This window comes from Myxocyprinus asiaticus, chromosome 34 (genome assembly GCF_019703515.2).
Source record: "Myxocyprinus asiaticus isolate MX2 ecotype Aquarium Trade chromosome 34, UBuf_Myxa_2, whole genome shotgun sequence".
NCBI lineage: Eukaryota > Metazoa > Chordata > Actinopteri > Cypriniformes > Catostomidae > Myxocyprinus > Myxocyprinus asiaticus.
Window position 1 is genome coordinate 26,552,917 of NC_059377.1, and position 17,380 is coordinate 26,570,296.

A 17,380-nucleotide genomic window follows, 5' to 3' on the forward strand; every position below is an offset into this window, starting at 1 on the left:
CTTACTGTCGTATCACGCTAGTTGACCGTTATGCTCTCGCCTATGATAGAGCCGCGGAGATTGTTAACTCTTTAATAACAGAATCTCTGGAAACAGCCAATCAGAAGGGTTCGTGTAACCGGAAGTGTTTAACTTGGCGAGCGTGCGTAGCTTGATGGTGGTGGACAGCTTGAAAAACTCATTCATTAGAAAAGGCATTAGGTAGTTAGTTCAGGTTTGATAGTTAGGTCAAATTGTATTATTTCTACAACAATGATCGAACCGAAGAAGCGCGGGGCAGAGATGGCACTTGTTCCAGCCGGTGTGAAGAAACCCCGGACCGAGTTGGTGGCCGCAGCTCAGTCCCAGCAGCTCTCTGCTATGGTAAGAGTGAGAGCGGAATTAAAAGTTATCTCTTGTTTTCTCACACTCTCTGGTAGTTCACTATGAGAACTGTCTCTAAATATGACCATCTGTAGTCAAAGTAGTGGGTTCATGATAAGTGGTGGGGGGGGGCTTCATTATTCTACACCACTTGCACAAACGTGAAACATGGTCTCTCTCTCTCTCTCTCTCTCTCTCTCTCTCTCTCTCTCTCTCTCTATTTACATCAGGGTCCCCCGCGCAGCTCCAGTCTGCAGGCTCCTATAATGCTGCTCTCTGGTCATGAAGGAGAAGTTTACTGCTGCAAGTTTCATCCCAATGGAGCCACTTTAGCCTCCTCAGGATATGATCGCCTCATCTGTAAGTCATCAGACTGTGCTTTTCCTTATGGCTTTGTGTCACTTTAAGAGTTATATTACTGGTTCAAAACAAGTTAAAGGGATCATTCACCTAAAAATGAAAATTCTCTCATCATTTACTCACCCTCATGCCATCCCAGATGTGTTTGACTTTCTTTCTTCTGCTGAACACAAATGAAGATTTTTAGAAGAATATTTCAGCTCTGTAGGCCCATACAATGCAAGTGAATGGTAGCCAGAAATCTGAATGTCCAAAAAGCAGATAAAAGCAGCGTAAAAGTAATCCATACGACTCCAGTGATTAAATCCATATCTTCAAAAGTGATATGATAGGTGTGCGTGAGAAACAGATCAATACTTGCGTCCTTTTTTTTTTATTATTTATTTTTTTTACTATAAATCTCCATTTTAACAATGTGAAAGTGGAGATTTATAGTGAAAAAAGGGCTTAAATATTGGATTAGTAATGAATTTGGTGAGTAAATGATGAGAGAATTTTTCATTTTTGGTTGAAATATCTCTTGAAACTCAATCGAAAACATTTGTGGCATAATGTTTATTATAACCAAAAAAAAATTGATGACTCAGGTTACAGTGAGGCACTTACAATGGAAGTGAATGGGGCCAATTTTTGGAGGGTTTAAAGGCAGAAACGTGAAGCTTATAATTTTATAAACGTACTTACATTAATTCTTCTGTTAAAACTCATCTATTATTTGAGCTGTAAAGTTGTTAAAATAGTCATTTTTAAAGTAATTTTAGGGTTTGTTGACGTTACATCATCATGGTAACGAAGTTGTAAAATTGTATGTAACTTTACACAGAAAAGGTTAGTAAGCGATTTTATCACACTAAAATCATCTTTACACACTTGTGGCTATACTTTTAAAACAGTGAGTATTTGAATGTTTACGGATTGGCCCCATTTACTTCCATTGTAAGTGCCTCACTGTGACCCATATTTTTGCATGTTTTAAAGAAAAGGAGTGATGAGTCAAAATTAATTTATGTGGTAATCAACATTATGCCTGAAATGCAGTCGATTGAGCTCAACTTGTATTTAACCCGGAATATTCCTTTAAAAGTAGATTTACATTGATCTTCTGCACTGTAGTTTAAACGCTGATGTATTTATCAACAGTATGCATTTGATGGGTATTTGTGGTGTTCTTGCAGTACTGTGGAATGTGTATGGAGACTGTGAGAACTATGCTACACTCAAAGGCCACAGTGGAGCTGTGATGGAGCTTCACTACAACACAGATGGCAGGTATGTTTGTGTGGGAAAAGAAAAGGGCTCTCTTTGTCATTTACACTGCAGACTCATGTGCTGAAAGCTTCACTCTTGTGCTCTTGCATAAATGCATCATTCTCTCATTTATTCAGTGTTTATTTGTGTGTTCCAGTCTGCTCTTCTCAGCCAGTACGGACAAGACGGTGTGCATTTGGGACAGCGAGACAGGGGAGCGTGTGAAGCGTCTGAAAGGTCACACGTCCTTTGTGAACTCATGTTTTCCGGCTCGACGCGGCCCACAGCTGGTCTGCACAGGCAGTGATGATGGAACTGTGAAGGTAAATATGACATCACTTAACCCCCCAAGTCTAGACTCCAAACTCTCCAGAAGTCTATTACATGTCTTGACCTCATGAATCTTGAGAGACTTTTCACTCACAGTTTCGATATGGCCCTGATTATAGTGGAAGTTCTGTTTTAATTAATCAGCATTACATCTTACAAACAAACACATACAACATGACTGTAGTATTTGGGTTATTCTTCATATAGCTGATGATTTAATCCAATGTGACTTACAACAGGGACATTTCTTCTGGAGCAATCTAGGGTTTGTTGTTTTTGCAGTTCAGGATTTCTGAACCTCTGACCTGGATGCTTGCTCTTATCTTTTAACCATTATGCCATCACCACATTTCAGTTATTGCTGCTAGTTTACAGAGAACATAACAGATCACATCATTCATATATACTCATTTTTATAATCAACAATGGCTCTTGCATAGTCAAAATTAACTTTTAACACTGTTTAGGGAAAAAATATGACATGTTTGTGTGACAGGCAAATAGTGTCCAAAATGTCTAAATGTGTCCTCAGCACTAGTCATTTTTTTCATATCTTATTGTAGCTGTGGGACATCAGGAAGAAGGCCTCTGTTCACACATTCCAGAACACCTATCAGGTTCTCAGTGTGACATTCAATGACACTAGTGACCAGATCATCTCAGGAGGCATTGACAACGACATAAAGGTCTGTGCACACACGTACTAATACCCTACAAATGATTTCTGTGCTCTTTCTATCAAGTTTATTCTAATTGTTTTATGTATACCCTTGTGCTCATGTTGTAGGTGTGGGACTTAAGGCAGAACAAACTGATTTACAGTATGCAGGGTCATGGAGACTCTGTGACAGGCCTGAGTCTCAGCTCAGATGGGTCATACCTGCTGTCTAACTCGATGGATAATTCTGGTAAGCTTAAATATGTAATTGAGTTTGTTAATGTTTATTATTAATGCATTAATGTGTGTATGACTTTGTGCATGTGTGTATTTATTTGTCAGAGATAGAGTTGTAGAATACTAAACGCAGGATCTGCACACAGCTGTCACAACTGGTATGCAAGAAAACCTTTGGGCTTACTGTATTTTTGCATTTATTGTTTTTATGTTTTGCATGTGTTCGGAACAGTGCGTGTCTGGGATATCCGTCCGTTTGCACCCAAGGAGAGATGTGTGAAGATCTTTCAGGGAAATGTACATAACTTTGAAAAGGTAATCATTCTGTACATTAAAAAAAAAAAAAAATGTATTGGCATAAATATTCTTATTTTAAAGTTCTATTTCCACTTGGTAATTCAAGCCAATTCATTATTTTATTTGTTCATTAAAGGTAGACTTTCATCAGGGTTGAATTAATACTGTATTTAATTCTTTCATCAAACATCACAGACACTGATGTGAATAACTGTCACTGATGCTATAGGGCAATCAGGCAATAGGGTTCATTGAAAGTTTTGTGATTTTTAAGTGTTTTTGTGTATTCTTAGAATCTTCTTAGATGCTCATGGTCTCCTGATGGGAGTAAGATTGCAGCAGGTTCTGCTGACAGGTAAGTGTGGTGTTTGTATAGAGTATGCAGTGCTGGTGTAATATGATCATCTGTATGGTTATGTTTAAAGGGATAGTTCACCCAAAAATGAAAATTCTCTCATCATTTACACACCCTCATACCATCTCAGATATGTATGACATTTTTCTGCAGAACACAAATGAAGATTTTTAGAAGAATATCTCCACTCTGTAGTTCCGTACAATGCAAGTGAATGGTGGCCAGAACTTTTAAGGTCCAAAAAGCACATAAAGGCAGCATAAAAGTAATCCATATGACTCCAGTGGGTGATAATCAAATCAGTAATTAAGTCCTTTTTTACCATAAATTCTCCTCTCTGCCTAGTAGGTGGCGATATGGACAAAGAATGTGAATAGCCAAAAACAAAAGAAGAAGAATGTGAAAGTGGAGATTTATAGAAAAAAGGACTTAAATATTGATCTGTTTCTCACCCACACCTATCATGTCACTTCTGAAGATATAGATTGAGTCTTATGGATTACTTTTACGCTGACTTTATGTGCTTTTTGGTGCTTGAAAGGTCTGGTCACCATTCACTTGCATTGTGAGGACCCACAGAGCTGAGATATTCTTCTAAAAATCTTTGCGTCTTTGTGCTCAGCAGAAGAAAGAAAGTCATACATACACATCTGGGATGGCATGAGGGTGAGTAAATGATGAGAGTTTTTGGGTGGACTATTCCTTTAACATGATGTGTTTGTGCTTTAGGTTTGTTTATATCTGGGACACAACGTCTCGTAGGATCCTTTATAAGCTCCCTGGTCATGCTGGATCTGTCAATGAGGTGGCTTTCCATCCAGAAGAACCAATTGGTAATAAAAAATATTAGAAGTATAATTTTCCCCTAATATTTTTTAAACTTGAATTTTAGAAAAATAAGAGCCTTATTCTTTTTTTTATTTTTTCCTATTTTGTTGACCTCTCTGCTTTGAATGTAATTCCATTTCAATTATTCTCTGCCTCCCACAGTTCTTTCTGGATCCAGTGATAAGCGCCTCTACATCGGAGAAATTCAATAACTGTGTGTGTGTGTGTGTGTGTGTGCGCGTGTGTGTCTGAATTGGATAGGAAGAAGAGGATTTTGAATTGGCTATTTTTTATGTAGTTGGAAAATGTGACCAGTTGAGGAAAAAATGTTGGACTTGCTTTTCTATGCTTTTAATAAACTAATTTCCAGAAGTATTGTTTGTATTGTCAGTTTGTGTGTAAAATGTAATATTAAGATGTATATGTGTAGCAATTTTATCATGTTAAATAGTCAACTAAACTATATATATATATATATATATATATATATATATATATATATATACACACACACGTGTGTGTGTGTGTAAATGTACTTGAATTTGGATAGTGTGGGATCCACTTTTACAAGAGTGTCTATCGCTGCATGGTGGTTTTCTTTGTGCACTCATTGTAAGCGCCTCTATGCGGTTGCGCGAGCGGGTTACAGACTTGCACGAGGTTGTCTGCTTTCCACCCACAAACCCCTCTACGCTCGTCCTCCAAGTGCCAATGATGACAAAGAGCCGAAGCTGCAAGATGGTTGCTCAAGCCACATCGCTGGTCTGAGACCACCGATGGTAAAATTGCCTCCACGTAGGGTAGAAAAAGCGAGCACTTTAAGCCACAAAGGCGCGCTTTGTGTTCGCTACAGATTTCATTTGTGTTATTTCTTACCTCGCGCCCCTCCACCCCCATCTCGCGCTCCGTTTGATGCTTATCATATGATGCTAATTTCTGCCAGTTAAGGGTGTTCTCATCTCCCAGTCTTTCTCTGTTCTTTGTGCTATTTTGAAATTATTGACGCCCGAAACGAAGGTGTGGCAGATCCGGAGAGATTCGGGACCGCAGCGGGCTGTAGCCCTACCTGCTTAGGACCTTTCGGTTAGGACAATTCAACCGGACCACCGGCGGAGATCCGGTATGATCAGCAGCAATCTGAAAGCATCGACGCCCGGAAGCGTGCATGCTTCTTAATGTTTTAAAACCGAAACCGTGAAGGAAGAACGAAGAGCGCGCTGGACCACACAGGGGACTCCGCTTTCTCCCGACGCCTCGCGGGGCCCAAGCCGTGCCTCAAGCGCGAGAGCATGTGTCGGTGCGACGGGAGGTGCACGCTGGCGGTCATCTGCTGCCTGCAGCTGGTAAGATTGTGCTAGAGAATGTGTAGGTGCTGTTTCTATTCAATGCATGCCAAGTCTCTCCTGAAAAATGTAATTATGTTGTGGGATTGTGTATAAAAGAGTCCAGGACTTTCATTTGGCCTGAGGTTCTGATTTAGGAGGGGTGAAGCCAAGAGCTTGTGTGTAGTGGACATAAAGGTGTCGTGGTTCCTATCTCTTTTGGGACCAAGTGAGTCATCTGCATCAACTTTTCCGAATAAACTTCATGCCCCAAATATGTAGGTGCATGCATGATTTGTTTGTGTACCACATAAATGAGGTGTGTGGATGAGGGGCCTCCAGAGGAAAAGACTCTTCTCTCATAGGGCTGTGGGCTGGGGCTCCAGGCAGTTTCCATGGAAACAGCTGCAGCAAGGGGCTTTGGGATTACTCATGTGTGTTAGAGAAAGAGAAAAGCTTTTTATTTATTTGCTATTGACCTAAGAGGTTTTAATGTTTGTTTGTTTTTTGTACCCTAGAAACCTTATTGCTAATGCAGCAGTGTGACCCAGTAATAATAGGTTAAGCCTTTCAACCTAAACAGTCTTTATGCTGCAGAACAGCAAAAATACTTTGACAATAATCAGACCTATTTTGGAATCTGTCCACAAATATAAAAATCCTCCAATGCTAACCTTAAAATTTAAAGGGACAGTTCACCCAAAAATGAAAATTCACTCATCATTTACTCCCCCTCATGCCATCCCAGATGTGTATGACTTTTTCTGCTGAACACAAACAAAGATTTTTAGAAGAATATCTCAGCTGTGCAGATCCATACAATGCAAGTGAATGGTGACCAGAACTTTGAAGGTCCATAAAGCCAGGAGTCGACCCCAGGACCAGGTGTGAGATGTTGCTGTGAGGTGACAGTGCTAACCACTGAGCCACCATGCTGGCCCAGTTATAGAGTTGAAATATTCTTGTAAAAATCTCTGTGCTCTTTGCATCCCTCCTTGTGTCCATATGTGATTAAATGTGTAGTGCTGTAAGCCATTTCTTGGATGGATGCTGCATGTCTAAATTTATGCTAGTAAGAATAGGAGCCAACAGTACCAGATTTTTTGTACTTATTCTTCTGCCAACATAACTTAGGAGTCTGCAACCCTGGGTTGTTGTGCCAGTTTGACACTTGGCTAATAAACCCATCATAGCTCATTTTGAAGTCTGGAAAGATAGACATTCTGTGGGTGTTTATACATCTGCCTATCGGTCTTTATTTGTGCATTTATACAAGTCTATTTATTCATTAGAAATATATTGGTGTACACTTCATAAAAGTTTGTAATGTTGAAATAAACAGTTCTTTGTTTGTTTGTTCATAGGTTGCTGCATTACAGAGGCAGGTGTTTGACTTTCTGGGATATCAGTGGGCTCCCATCCTTGCCAATTTCCTCCATATCATGGCTGTCATTTTGGGAGTGTTTGGAACTGTGCAAGTCCGCTCACGATATCTTATACTGGTAGGCATATATACATTGTTGGCATAAATACACATTTTTATTACACTTTTATATATATATTATAGTGTAGATGTAACTACACATATGTGATTTGACACATGATATTACACGTGTTGTTATTAAAGCATTACATGACCCTGAAACAGGGACTGGTGTGTTGTTTGAACCAATATTTTAAATTGATGCATGGTCTAAGTGATGTCAGTGGAAATTAAAAGTAATTTCAGGGAGAGCAATTTATTACATTTTGTTTTAAAATTACAAATAATGGTTACTCTTTGTGTCCTTGTTACAGTGTAATTACACAAGTAATTACTGATTATTACTAATTAACAACATGTTCTTACTATAGGTTTAGGGTTAGGGTAAGAGTTTAGTTTAGGGTTAGTTGCTTGTAATTATTCATAATTGACTGTTATTACTATAGTTATTACATGTAATATGTGTAACAAGGACACTGTAAAATAAAGTGTTACCCAAATAATTTTTTTTTTTCTTTGGAATAACTTGCACCGATTAATCTTTCATAATTAGACCAGGAATATGCATTAAGAAAGTAATTTGGGTCAGTTTGAATTTCATGTTGACTTTAAACACTTAAGAACTCTGTGTTTTCAATATCTTAATAATGTGTTGTAGTATGCTGTGTGGCTTGTTATCTGGGTTGGCTGGAACTCTTTCATCATCTGTTTTTATCTGGAAGTTGGCCACCTGTCACAGGTAGGTGAAGTAACTCTACTGTGCCCAATCTATGTTAAGTCATTGCAAAAATAGGGCATTGTTAAATGGGTAACACTTGGGTAACACATTTTTTAACAAAATTAGTAAATATGAATAACAATGAACAATATTTTTAAATCATTTATTGATCCTGGTTAATGTTAATTTCTGTATATAGTAATACATTTTCAAAAGTTGTATATGTTAACATTAGTTAATGCACTATGAACAATCAATGAACAATTGTTTTTATTTACAAATATTACAACCCCAATTCTGAACAAGTATGAAAAATGCTAATAAAAACAAAAATGAGTGATTTGTAAATTATAATCACCCTTTGCTATATTGAAAGCTCTACAACTACATATTATATGATGTTTTACCTTGTGAATTTCATAGTTTCTTTTTTTTAAATGTACAGTCATTTCAAATCAGATGATTGCAACACACTCCAAAAGAGTTGGGACAGTCGAGTGTTTACCACTGTGAAACATCACCATTTCTTCTAATAACACTTATTAAGCATTTGGGCACTTAAGACACAAGTTTGTTAAGTTTAGAAAGTGGAATTTTCCCCCATTCATCCATTATTTATGTCTTTAGCTGCACAATTGTACGGGGTCTTCATTGCCGTATGGTGTGCTTCATAATGCGCCACACATTCTCAGTTGGAGACAGGTCAGGACTGCAGGCAAGCCAGTCTAGCACCCACACTCTCTGCTCACACAGCCATACACTTGAAATCTGGGCAGTATGTGGTTTGAAGTTGTCCTGCTGAAAAATGCAGGGACGTCCAAGACAGTGCTGGATGGCAGTATATGTTGCGCCAAAATTTTTACATATCTGTCTGCATTCATGGTGTTCTCACAGATGTGCGAGTTACCCATGCCATGGGCACTGACACACCCCTGGCCCATACAGACACTGGCTTTTGGACCTGATGCTAATAACAGCTTGGATGGTCCTTTTCCTCTTTGGCCAGGATACATGATGGCTGTGTTTTTCAAAAACTGAAATGTGGACTCATCAAACCAAAAAACACAGTTCCACTGTTCTACTTTCCATCTAAGATGAGACCGGGCCCAGAGAAGTCGGCAGCACTTCTGGACAGTGTTGATGTAGGGCTTCTGCTTTGCTTAGTAAAGTCTTAACTTGCATTTGTGGATGCAGCGGTGAGTGGTGTTGACTAACAAAGGATTACTAAAGGTATCCCAAGCCCATATTCATGATATCCATTACAGATGAATGATGTTTTTTAAGACAGTGATGTCTGAGGGATCAGAGATCACGCGCATTCAGAAATGGTTTTCGTCTTGCCCTTTACGCACTGAGATTTGACCAGATTCCTTGAATCTTGTAACTATATTGTGCACTGTAGAGGGACAAAAAATGCCAAAAATCCTTCCAATTTGTCTTTGGGGAACATTGTTCTCAAAGTGCTGAAGCATCTGTTGGCAAATTGACAAGTCTCGAACGATCCTTGCTCTTGAAGGACCAGGCTTTTTTTTGGAGGCTCTTATATACTATGACACGATTGCCTCACTTGTTTAACATCTCCTGTTTCACATCACCTTGTTATTTCAACTAGTCAAATTGTTATTAGTCTTTAATTGCCAGTCTCAACTTTATGGAGCGTGTTGCAATCATCTGATTTGAAATGACTGTACATTAAAAAAAAAAAAAACAATACAATTCACAAGGTAAAACATCATATAATGTGTAGATGTATTGCTTCCAATATAGCAAAGTGTGAATATAATTTACAAATCACTCCTTTTTGTTTTTATTATACTGTCCCAACATTTTCAGAATTGGGGTTGTAATAAATGCTGTAAAAGTATTGTTCATTGTTAGTTCATGATACCTAATGCATTAACTAATGTTAACGAATGGAACCTTATTGTAAATTGTTACTGTTAAATGTTAGATTTAATGCATTGTTACGCTTTGTCATCAATAATTTCTTATGAAACCCTTTATGCCATAATTTTGTTTGCTGTATTTGTGCAGGATCGGGATTTCTTGATGACATTTAACACTTCACTTCATCGTTCCTGGTGGATGGAGAATGGGCCTGGTTGCTTAGTTACAACAGTGCCTGACTCACCATTGGCTCCTCAGGATCATCATGTGATCACTGTCAGTGGCTGCCTGCTGGACTACCAATACATAGAGGTGGTCAGCTCAGCCTTGCAAGTGTTCCTTGCAGTGAGTACACACATTTTGCCTCATTCTTTCTTTCTCTTGTTCTGAAAAGTACATACACATGAATGTTTGTTTGAAGGGGGAAACAGAGAACCACTGAGCCAGTTAAACCAAAGAATGAAATGCATTGGCACATACATACTGTACACTATTTTTTCTTTGTTTCAGCTCTTTGGATTTGTCTATGCCTGCTATGTTAGTAAAGTCTTCCTGGATGATGAGGACAGCTGTAAGTGTTCTGTTTTGTTTTTCGCTGAATGTCAAGGGCTACGAATCAATTACTGTCACATTAAAGTGACTGAGCTTTGATTCCTGTCTCTCTGTCACAGTTGATTTCATTGGTGGATTTGACACTTATGGTTACCAGCCTCCACAAAAGAGTTCTCATTTACAGCTGCAGCCTCTTTATACGTAAGTACACATATCTACATATGTTCTGTTCTAAGAAAAAGTATTCTTTACAAAACGCAAAGTCAGAGGGTTTTACAATTAAAGGAATATTCCAGGTTCAAGATAAGGTGATGATTGTTTGGCTCAATCAACAGCATTCATGGCATAATATTGATTACCACAAAAAATTATTTCCACTTGTCCCTCCTTTTCTTTAAAAAAAGCAAATATCGATGTTAAAGTGAGGCACTTACAATGGAAGTGAATGGGGCCAATTTTTGGAGGGTTGAAAGGCAGAAATGTAAAGCTTATAATTTTATTAAAGCACTTACATGAATTCTTCTGTTAAAGCGCATTTGTTAATTGAGCTGTAAAGTTGTTTAAATCGTCATTTTAAAGGTCTTTTTAGGGTTTGTTAACATAACATCGCCATGGCAACAAAGTTGTAAAATTAGCTATGAGAAAAGGAGGGACAATTCAAAATTAATTGTTGTGATAATCAACATTATGCCACAAATGCAGTCGATTGAGCTCAACTTGTATTGAACCTGCAATATTTCTTTAATGCCTTTTATGACCTAGAAATGTCCCATGTATTCAAGTATAGTTTGTAAAGATGGTGACTATGTTTGGAATGGAATACTACTGTAGCTTACTACATTGTATACTGTGCAGTTATATAAGTCCTACTAATTTTAAAAATGGTATGTGAAACAGAAGATTATGCAACGATAATAGCAACTCCTGTTGCATGTTTATTTCAGCAAGTGGCATCCAGTTATCATCTTGGAAATAAAAACTGTAAAATGTTGTATTTTTAATTCAATTTTGTCAAATGTTTTAACATTTGGAAGTGCAATCAATTAATAAGTTAAGATAGAGAAAGAAGCTGATATTACTTGTAGTTAATTCGTCGCACTTGAAATGAAAGGTCAAGTCAAGCACATTGTATTGTGGGATGCAGTTTCCCCCATATTGTGCTCTCTGCACATTGAGACAAATGTAGTAGGTCATCCGGGTAATTAGTGTATACAGAAAATGTTCATACTGTGCACAGTATTCATACCATATACTGTAGGAATAGTCATTTGTATTGTAGTATGCTATACTGAATGTAGCCTGTTTTGTGTCTGATTCTAAATGTGTGTTTTTCTTATATCTAGGGCTGGATAGAAACCGAAAGAAACGACTGCCTCAGATGAAGTCCTAGGGACATGTTCTACCAGCTTCAACATCTGTCTCTCAAACTTTGTCTCCCTCTATTGGAGAAAATATATGGTGCACCACCGGCCTGCGTGTGTGACAGAATGAGAGTTAGAGAGAGAATAAGCATATGGACACAACCACAGAATGCTTAAGCCTTATTGAGACAAGCATTACTAAACAGGACTTGAAGATGGGAACAGATCTTCTGTATGTGTTAAAGTGTGCGCACCAGCACATATGCCTTTGTATATGTTTGTGTATTCACAAGTCGGCCCACCTTTGACCCAGGTAATCTTTGAACACATCCCAGAGCTGCTCAATCAGCTCTTTTTGGTGTGTGCGTGTGGAGGAGAGAGATTGTTTATACTCTGAAATAAGACGCTATAATGTAATGTGTTAGATGAATGTTTTAGGTTGGGTAGATGTATATTTGAGGAATGCAGTAGGACTTTGTGCATGTAAAAATCATGATAGAGGAATCATGCCTCTGGGTGGCCCTCATATGTCAGCGTGCATGAGTGTGTGTCTCTGATTGTGTTGATGTACACAACAGGTTTTGATATGTACTTATGCACCTAAAGCGTAATGTGACTAGCCATAAATGTTTATTTGGAAACAACTTTAGAATGAATGTATGTTAATGTACAAAACTTGTTTCTGGAAGGACGTGTGAGAAAAAGAGAGTGAGTGGGTGAGTGATGGGTGTGCCTGAAGGGTGAGGACAGTTGTTCAGCATAATAAACATTTTCTAGATTATTCTTTTTCCTGCTCACTTGTAAATACACAACAGAGGGTATGTGTGAAACAAAGGATAATTTTCGTTCACACAAGTACATAGGTATCGAACTTCAAAGCGCTGTCTTAGTTTTAAATCTCCACTAAACAAGGGAGTGTGATTCAGATAGGAGGACAATGGACAGACCTGTTTTATCTCACTGTTCATCATTATTTGCAGTATCTCACGGGCAGCCAGTGTCTTTTTGCTTTTTAGACAGAGGCAGTTTTGTAGGATCCACACACTACGACCTGTTATCTTGGAATAAGGCGTTTTTTTTAATTCAAATATAAAAAAAAATATTTTATAAAAGAGCAAAAAGTATTTTCTTGTGCCTCCCGGTTTTTGTAACGGATGTTTCCATGGCAAGCTGTCTTGACATTTCTTAAGCTTACTAATATCTGTTCATATGTCACTAGTACTGACTTTTTACTTAATAGAAAGTATTTCAATAGTGACTAGTTGGGCTGAAACGATTAGTTGATTTTATCGACAACGTCGACAATAAAAAATCGAAAAGTCGTTTATATTAAACTCTAATGATGACGCACGAGAGCAGCACTGCAGTTCGCGCCTGACTGAGGAGAGGAAGAATTACACATCTCACATTCCAGATGCACTCTAAACTTTCCACACAGCTTCAGGTGATGTAGCTCACAAAGTATGAGTGAATTATACAAACATACCAAATAAGTAAATACAGAAGCTCTCTCGTTGTGGAATAAGCAGAGCCGGAGCTCTTTAAAGGAAACAACCTGCCGTTACATCTTAAATGCAGTTATATTTAATGCGTCAGAGCTTTATTAAAGTTCAAATAATACAGAACCAGATCATGAAAATAACTACAAACTCCAAAACTGGCATTTCTCTGTGCGGTCAGCACCTCTTCTATGAGTTGCGCGAAGTGTCCCGATCTAAGAGGGAGAGATTGAGACTGCACCCAGCTGATGCACACTCTGTTGCGGGGATGCTCATCCCTCAGGCGTGCACGCTTAATGCAGCTAGATTATAACGTGATGGCTCGCGACTTGTTGAATCATAATGTGTGTCACTGTGCATTTCTTATCGTGAAGAAAATTGGCAATACACAGCTTTATTAATAAGAGAGAGTTTGTTTATTTGTGAGTTAAAGATGGATCGATGTGAACAAAGGTGAGAGAGGGTAGTCTTCGCACCATTATACACTGCAACAAAATACGTTTTTGATTTGTTTTGGCTTGTTTTCCGATATAAATATCCTTTAATATCCAATATAAAAACTCCTTTAAATTAACGTACATTTACTTTAGCAGCTGTACTGCAGAAGAAAAAATTGTTATCTGAGATTGCTGAATATAATATTAAAAATACAAATATTTTAAAATATCTAAAAATCCTTTAAAAAAAAAAAAAGATGCATTCACCTGAGAAGCAGCATATAAGATATTTAGACTTGTTTTTAGAGAATAGATATTGAATATAAGTATATTTTGTCTTTACTGCACTCGCAGAAGTATAACTAATTGAAAAAATTACACACATACACTTCTATTTGTCTCTTAAAGCAAGTCTAAATATCATGTATGTTGTTTCTCAAGTAAATGTATCTTGTTTTAAGGATTTTTAGACCATTTTAAATGGAAAACAAGACAAAAACACTTGATAACAATAGGATTTTTTGCAGTGAATTTCTTTAGTGAATTAAAGTATTCTTTCACCTTTAATTCAGTGAATGTCATTTAGAGGTTTTTTAAAAGATGATTTTGTCCTCTTTATTGTTAGTAAGCATGTTTAATACAACCTTTCAAGTCAGGGCACAAGCTGAATAATCGGTTAAGAGCTAATGATTAATCGTTGCAATAATCGCAGAATAATTTTTCTAATAATCGTTAGATTAATCAATTATCAAAATAATTGTTAGTTGCAGCCCTAGTGACTAGCATCTTTTTCCTTTGCTACTAGTAATGACAAATAACCGTTTAATTGTTAACTATTTAAAGTGATAGTTCACCAAAAAATTTAAATTCTCTCATCTTTTGCTCACCCTCATGCCATCCCAGATGTGTATAACTTTCTTTATTCTGCTGAAAATGAATGAAAAATATCTCCGCTCTGTAGGTCCATACAATGCACGTGAATGGTGTCTAGAATATTGAAGCTCAGAAAAGCCCATAGAGGGCAGCATAAAAGTAATCCATAAAACTCCAGTGGTTAAATCCATGTCTTCAGAAGCTATATGATATGATTTTTTTTTAATGGAAAGCAAACAAAAATGTGTCCGCGGTCTCTGATGCTTTCTGCCTGTCAATCATTTTGCGCGTTCTCATAGTGTTGTCATTGCAGCGAATTATTGAGGCTTAATGCCATATTCTGATTTATAATTTGTCAGTTGAGGGTGCTATTTTGCCACTGTTGTGTTTGACAACCATGGAAACATGCTTTGTGTCAGTTTCAACGGTATTGGTGCGGTGTTTTGGAAATGGGGGCATGGCTAAATCAACAGCTCAGTCTCGTGGAAGTTAGAATGCCTAATATCGCGTGCAGCACCTTTAAATCCTTTTTTGCTATTAATTTCCACTTTCACTTCCACATTCTTCTTTTGTTTTTGGCTATTTGCATTCTTCTTGCATGTTGCCACCTACTGTGCAGGGAGAATTTGTTGTAAAAAAAAAGTACTTGAATATTGATCTGTTTCTCACCCACCTATCATTTCGCTTCTGAAGATATGGATTTAACCACTGGAGTCATATGGATTACATTTATGCTGCCTTTATGTGCTTTTTGGACCATCAAAGTTCTTGCCACCATTTACTTGCATTGTATGGATTTACAGAGCTGAAATATTCTAAAAATCTTCATTTCTGTTCAGTAGAAGAAAGAAAGTCATACACATCTGGGATGGCATGAGGGTGAGTGAATGATGAGAGAATTAAAATTTTTGGGTGAACTATCCCTTTAACCCTTCATTAATTTTTGACTACTACGCAAAAATGTTAATTAAAATACTACTAGTACCTAGTGAGTTTGGAACATCTTTGGTCTAAACAGTAACTTATTTAAAATGTAGTACTAGTACCTACATTTTCTAGTATAAGGTAACTAAATATTTGTCACTACTGAACAGTGATTATCAAAATAATTAGTATTAGATTGTGTCTGGAATGGCATACTATCAAGAATATGTACTACATTTGATGAAGAACGCACTTCTCGGCTGGTAGGAAAGAATGTTCTTTATGTATGCAGGTGAGTAGTATAATATATGTACCCTGACATATTTCATCCAGGAATAAGGGCATTGTCCCGTAATTGAATATATGACGTAATAACAACAACTGTGAGGAAGATTTACTTTCTTTTTGTTAAAGTAATATTCCGGGTTCAATACAAGTTAAGCTCAATTGACAGTATTTGTGGGATAATGTTGATTACCAGAAAACATTATTTTGCCTCGTCACTCCTTTTCTTTATCAAAAGCCAAAATCTGGGTTACAGTGAGGCACTTACAATGGAAGTGAATGGGGACAATCCATAAACATTAAAATATTCACTGTTTCAAAAGTATAGCCACAAGACATAAACAATATGCGTGTTAACATGATTTTAGTGTGATAAAATCACTTACAAAGCTTTTCTGTGTAAAGTTATAGCCAATTTTACAACTTCGTTGCCATGACGATGTAATATCAACAAACCATAAAATTACTGTAAAAATTAAAATTTAAACAACTTTACAGCTCAAAAAATACTTGAGTTTTAACAGAAGAATTAATGTAAGTATGTTTATAAAATTATAAGCTTTACATTTCTGCCTTTAAACCCTCCAAAAATTGGCCCCTTTCACTTCCATTGTAAGTGCCTCACTGTAATATAGATTTTTTTTTTTTATTTATTATAAAATGAGGGACGAGACAAAATAAAATTTTGTGGTAATCAAAATTAAGCCAGTAATGTGGTTGATTGATCAACTTGAATTGACACCCGGAATATTCCTTTAAACAAGCCCAATTTATGCACACTGTCTTGGTAGGGTATATACAGTATTAAAAGTTGAACCCTGTGCGCCTCCGTTTTTGAAAATTCTGTGTTTTGAAAATGATGTCTTCTCAGCTCCCGTGGCATTGCGGGATAGTTAAGTGTTCAATAGATGTGCACTGCAGAATCTCGACAGGTGTATCTGAGGATTTGGACACTCTACACCACTGGCACACTGTTTTTGGCATACTATAAAGTAGGAAAGTATTATTTGACCACAGCCCATTTATCTAACTAATAAGTGCTATTCAAAGTAAAAATAAGTGGAATAATTACTAGAAACATAAATATAGATATTAGTACGTTTTAAAGTAATAAATGTTAAAAGGGCTTGTCATAATGTTTGTAGAGTTAAAACACAATTATTTAATCAAAGAGCTTAGGGGAACCATTGGTTCATACAATGTAGGATACGTGTACCTAAATAAATAAATAAACAATCTAGTGTTTCAACTGCAAAGCCACCACTGGCATGTAGTCATTATGAGCGCCTGTTAATCTGTACATTGACATTCATTTTTGTGTGTGTCTCGAGCACAACAAAGGACGACACTCCCCTCTTGGCGC

The 17,380-nt window shown here is 37.2% G+C and overlaps 2 protein-coding genes across 3 annotated transcripts; both read left to right on the forward strand.

Annotated features, from left to right (window-relative positions):
- Positions 1-99: 99 nt before the first annotated feature.
- On the forward strand, positions 100-5,051 carry LOC127425432 (U5 small nuclear ribonucleoprotein 40 kDa protein). The gene is made up of 10 exons (XM_051671449.1): positions 100-363; positions 594-723; positions 1,899-1,992; positions 2,129-2,294; positions 2,865-2,987; positions 3,089-3,209; positions 3,429-3,511; positions 3,787-3,848; positions 4,578-4,681; positions 4,839-5,051. Exons 1-10 carry the CDS (start codon positions 253-255, stop codon positions 4,886-4,888), a joined length of 1,044 nt encoding a protein of 347 aa, XP_051527409.1. The 5' UTR covers positions 100-252; the 3' UTR covers positions 4,889-5,051.
- Positions 5,052-5,341: 290 nt separating this feature from the next.
- nkain1 (sodium/potassium transporting ATPase interacting 1) lies at positions 5,342-12,780 on the forward strand. 2 transcript variants are annotated; one of them, XM_051671470.1, is made up of 7 exons: positions 5,342-6,019; positions 7,363-7,500; positions 8,140-8,220; positions 10,234-10,431; positions 10,597-10,657; positions 10,758-10,839; positions 11,982-12,780. In XM_051671470.1, the coding sequence occupies exons 1-7, from the start codon at positions 5,966-5,968 to the stop codon at positions 11,989-11,991; spliced, it is 624 nt and encodes a 207-aa protein (XP_051527430.1). In that variant the 5' UTR covers positions 5,342-5,965; the 3' UTR covers positions 11,992-12,780. The 2 variants fall into 2 exon arrangements, with proteins under 2 accessions (XP_051527430.1, XP_051527431.1); XM_051671471.1 differs by lacking the exon at positions 8,140-8,220.
- Positions 12,781-17,380: the final 4,600 nt, after the last annotated feature.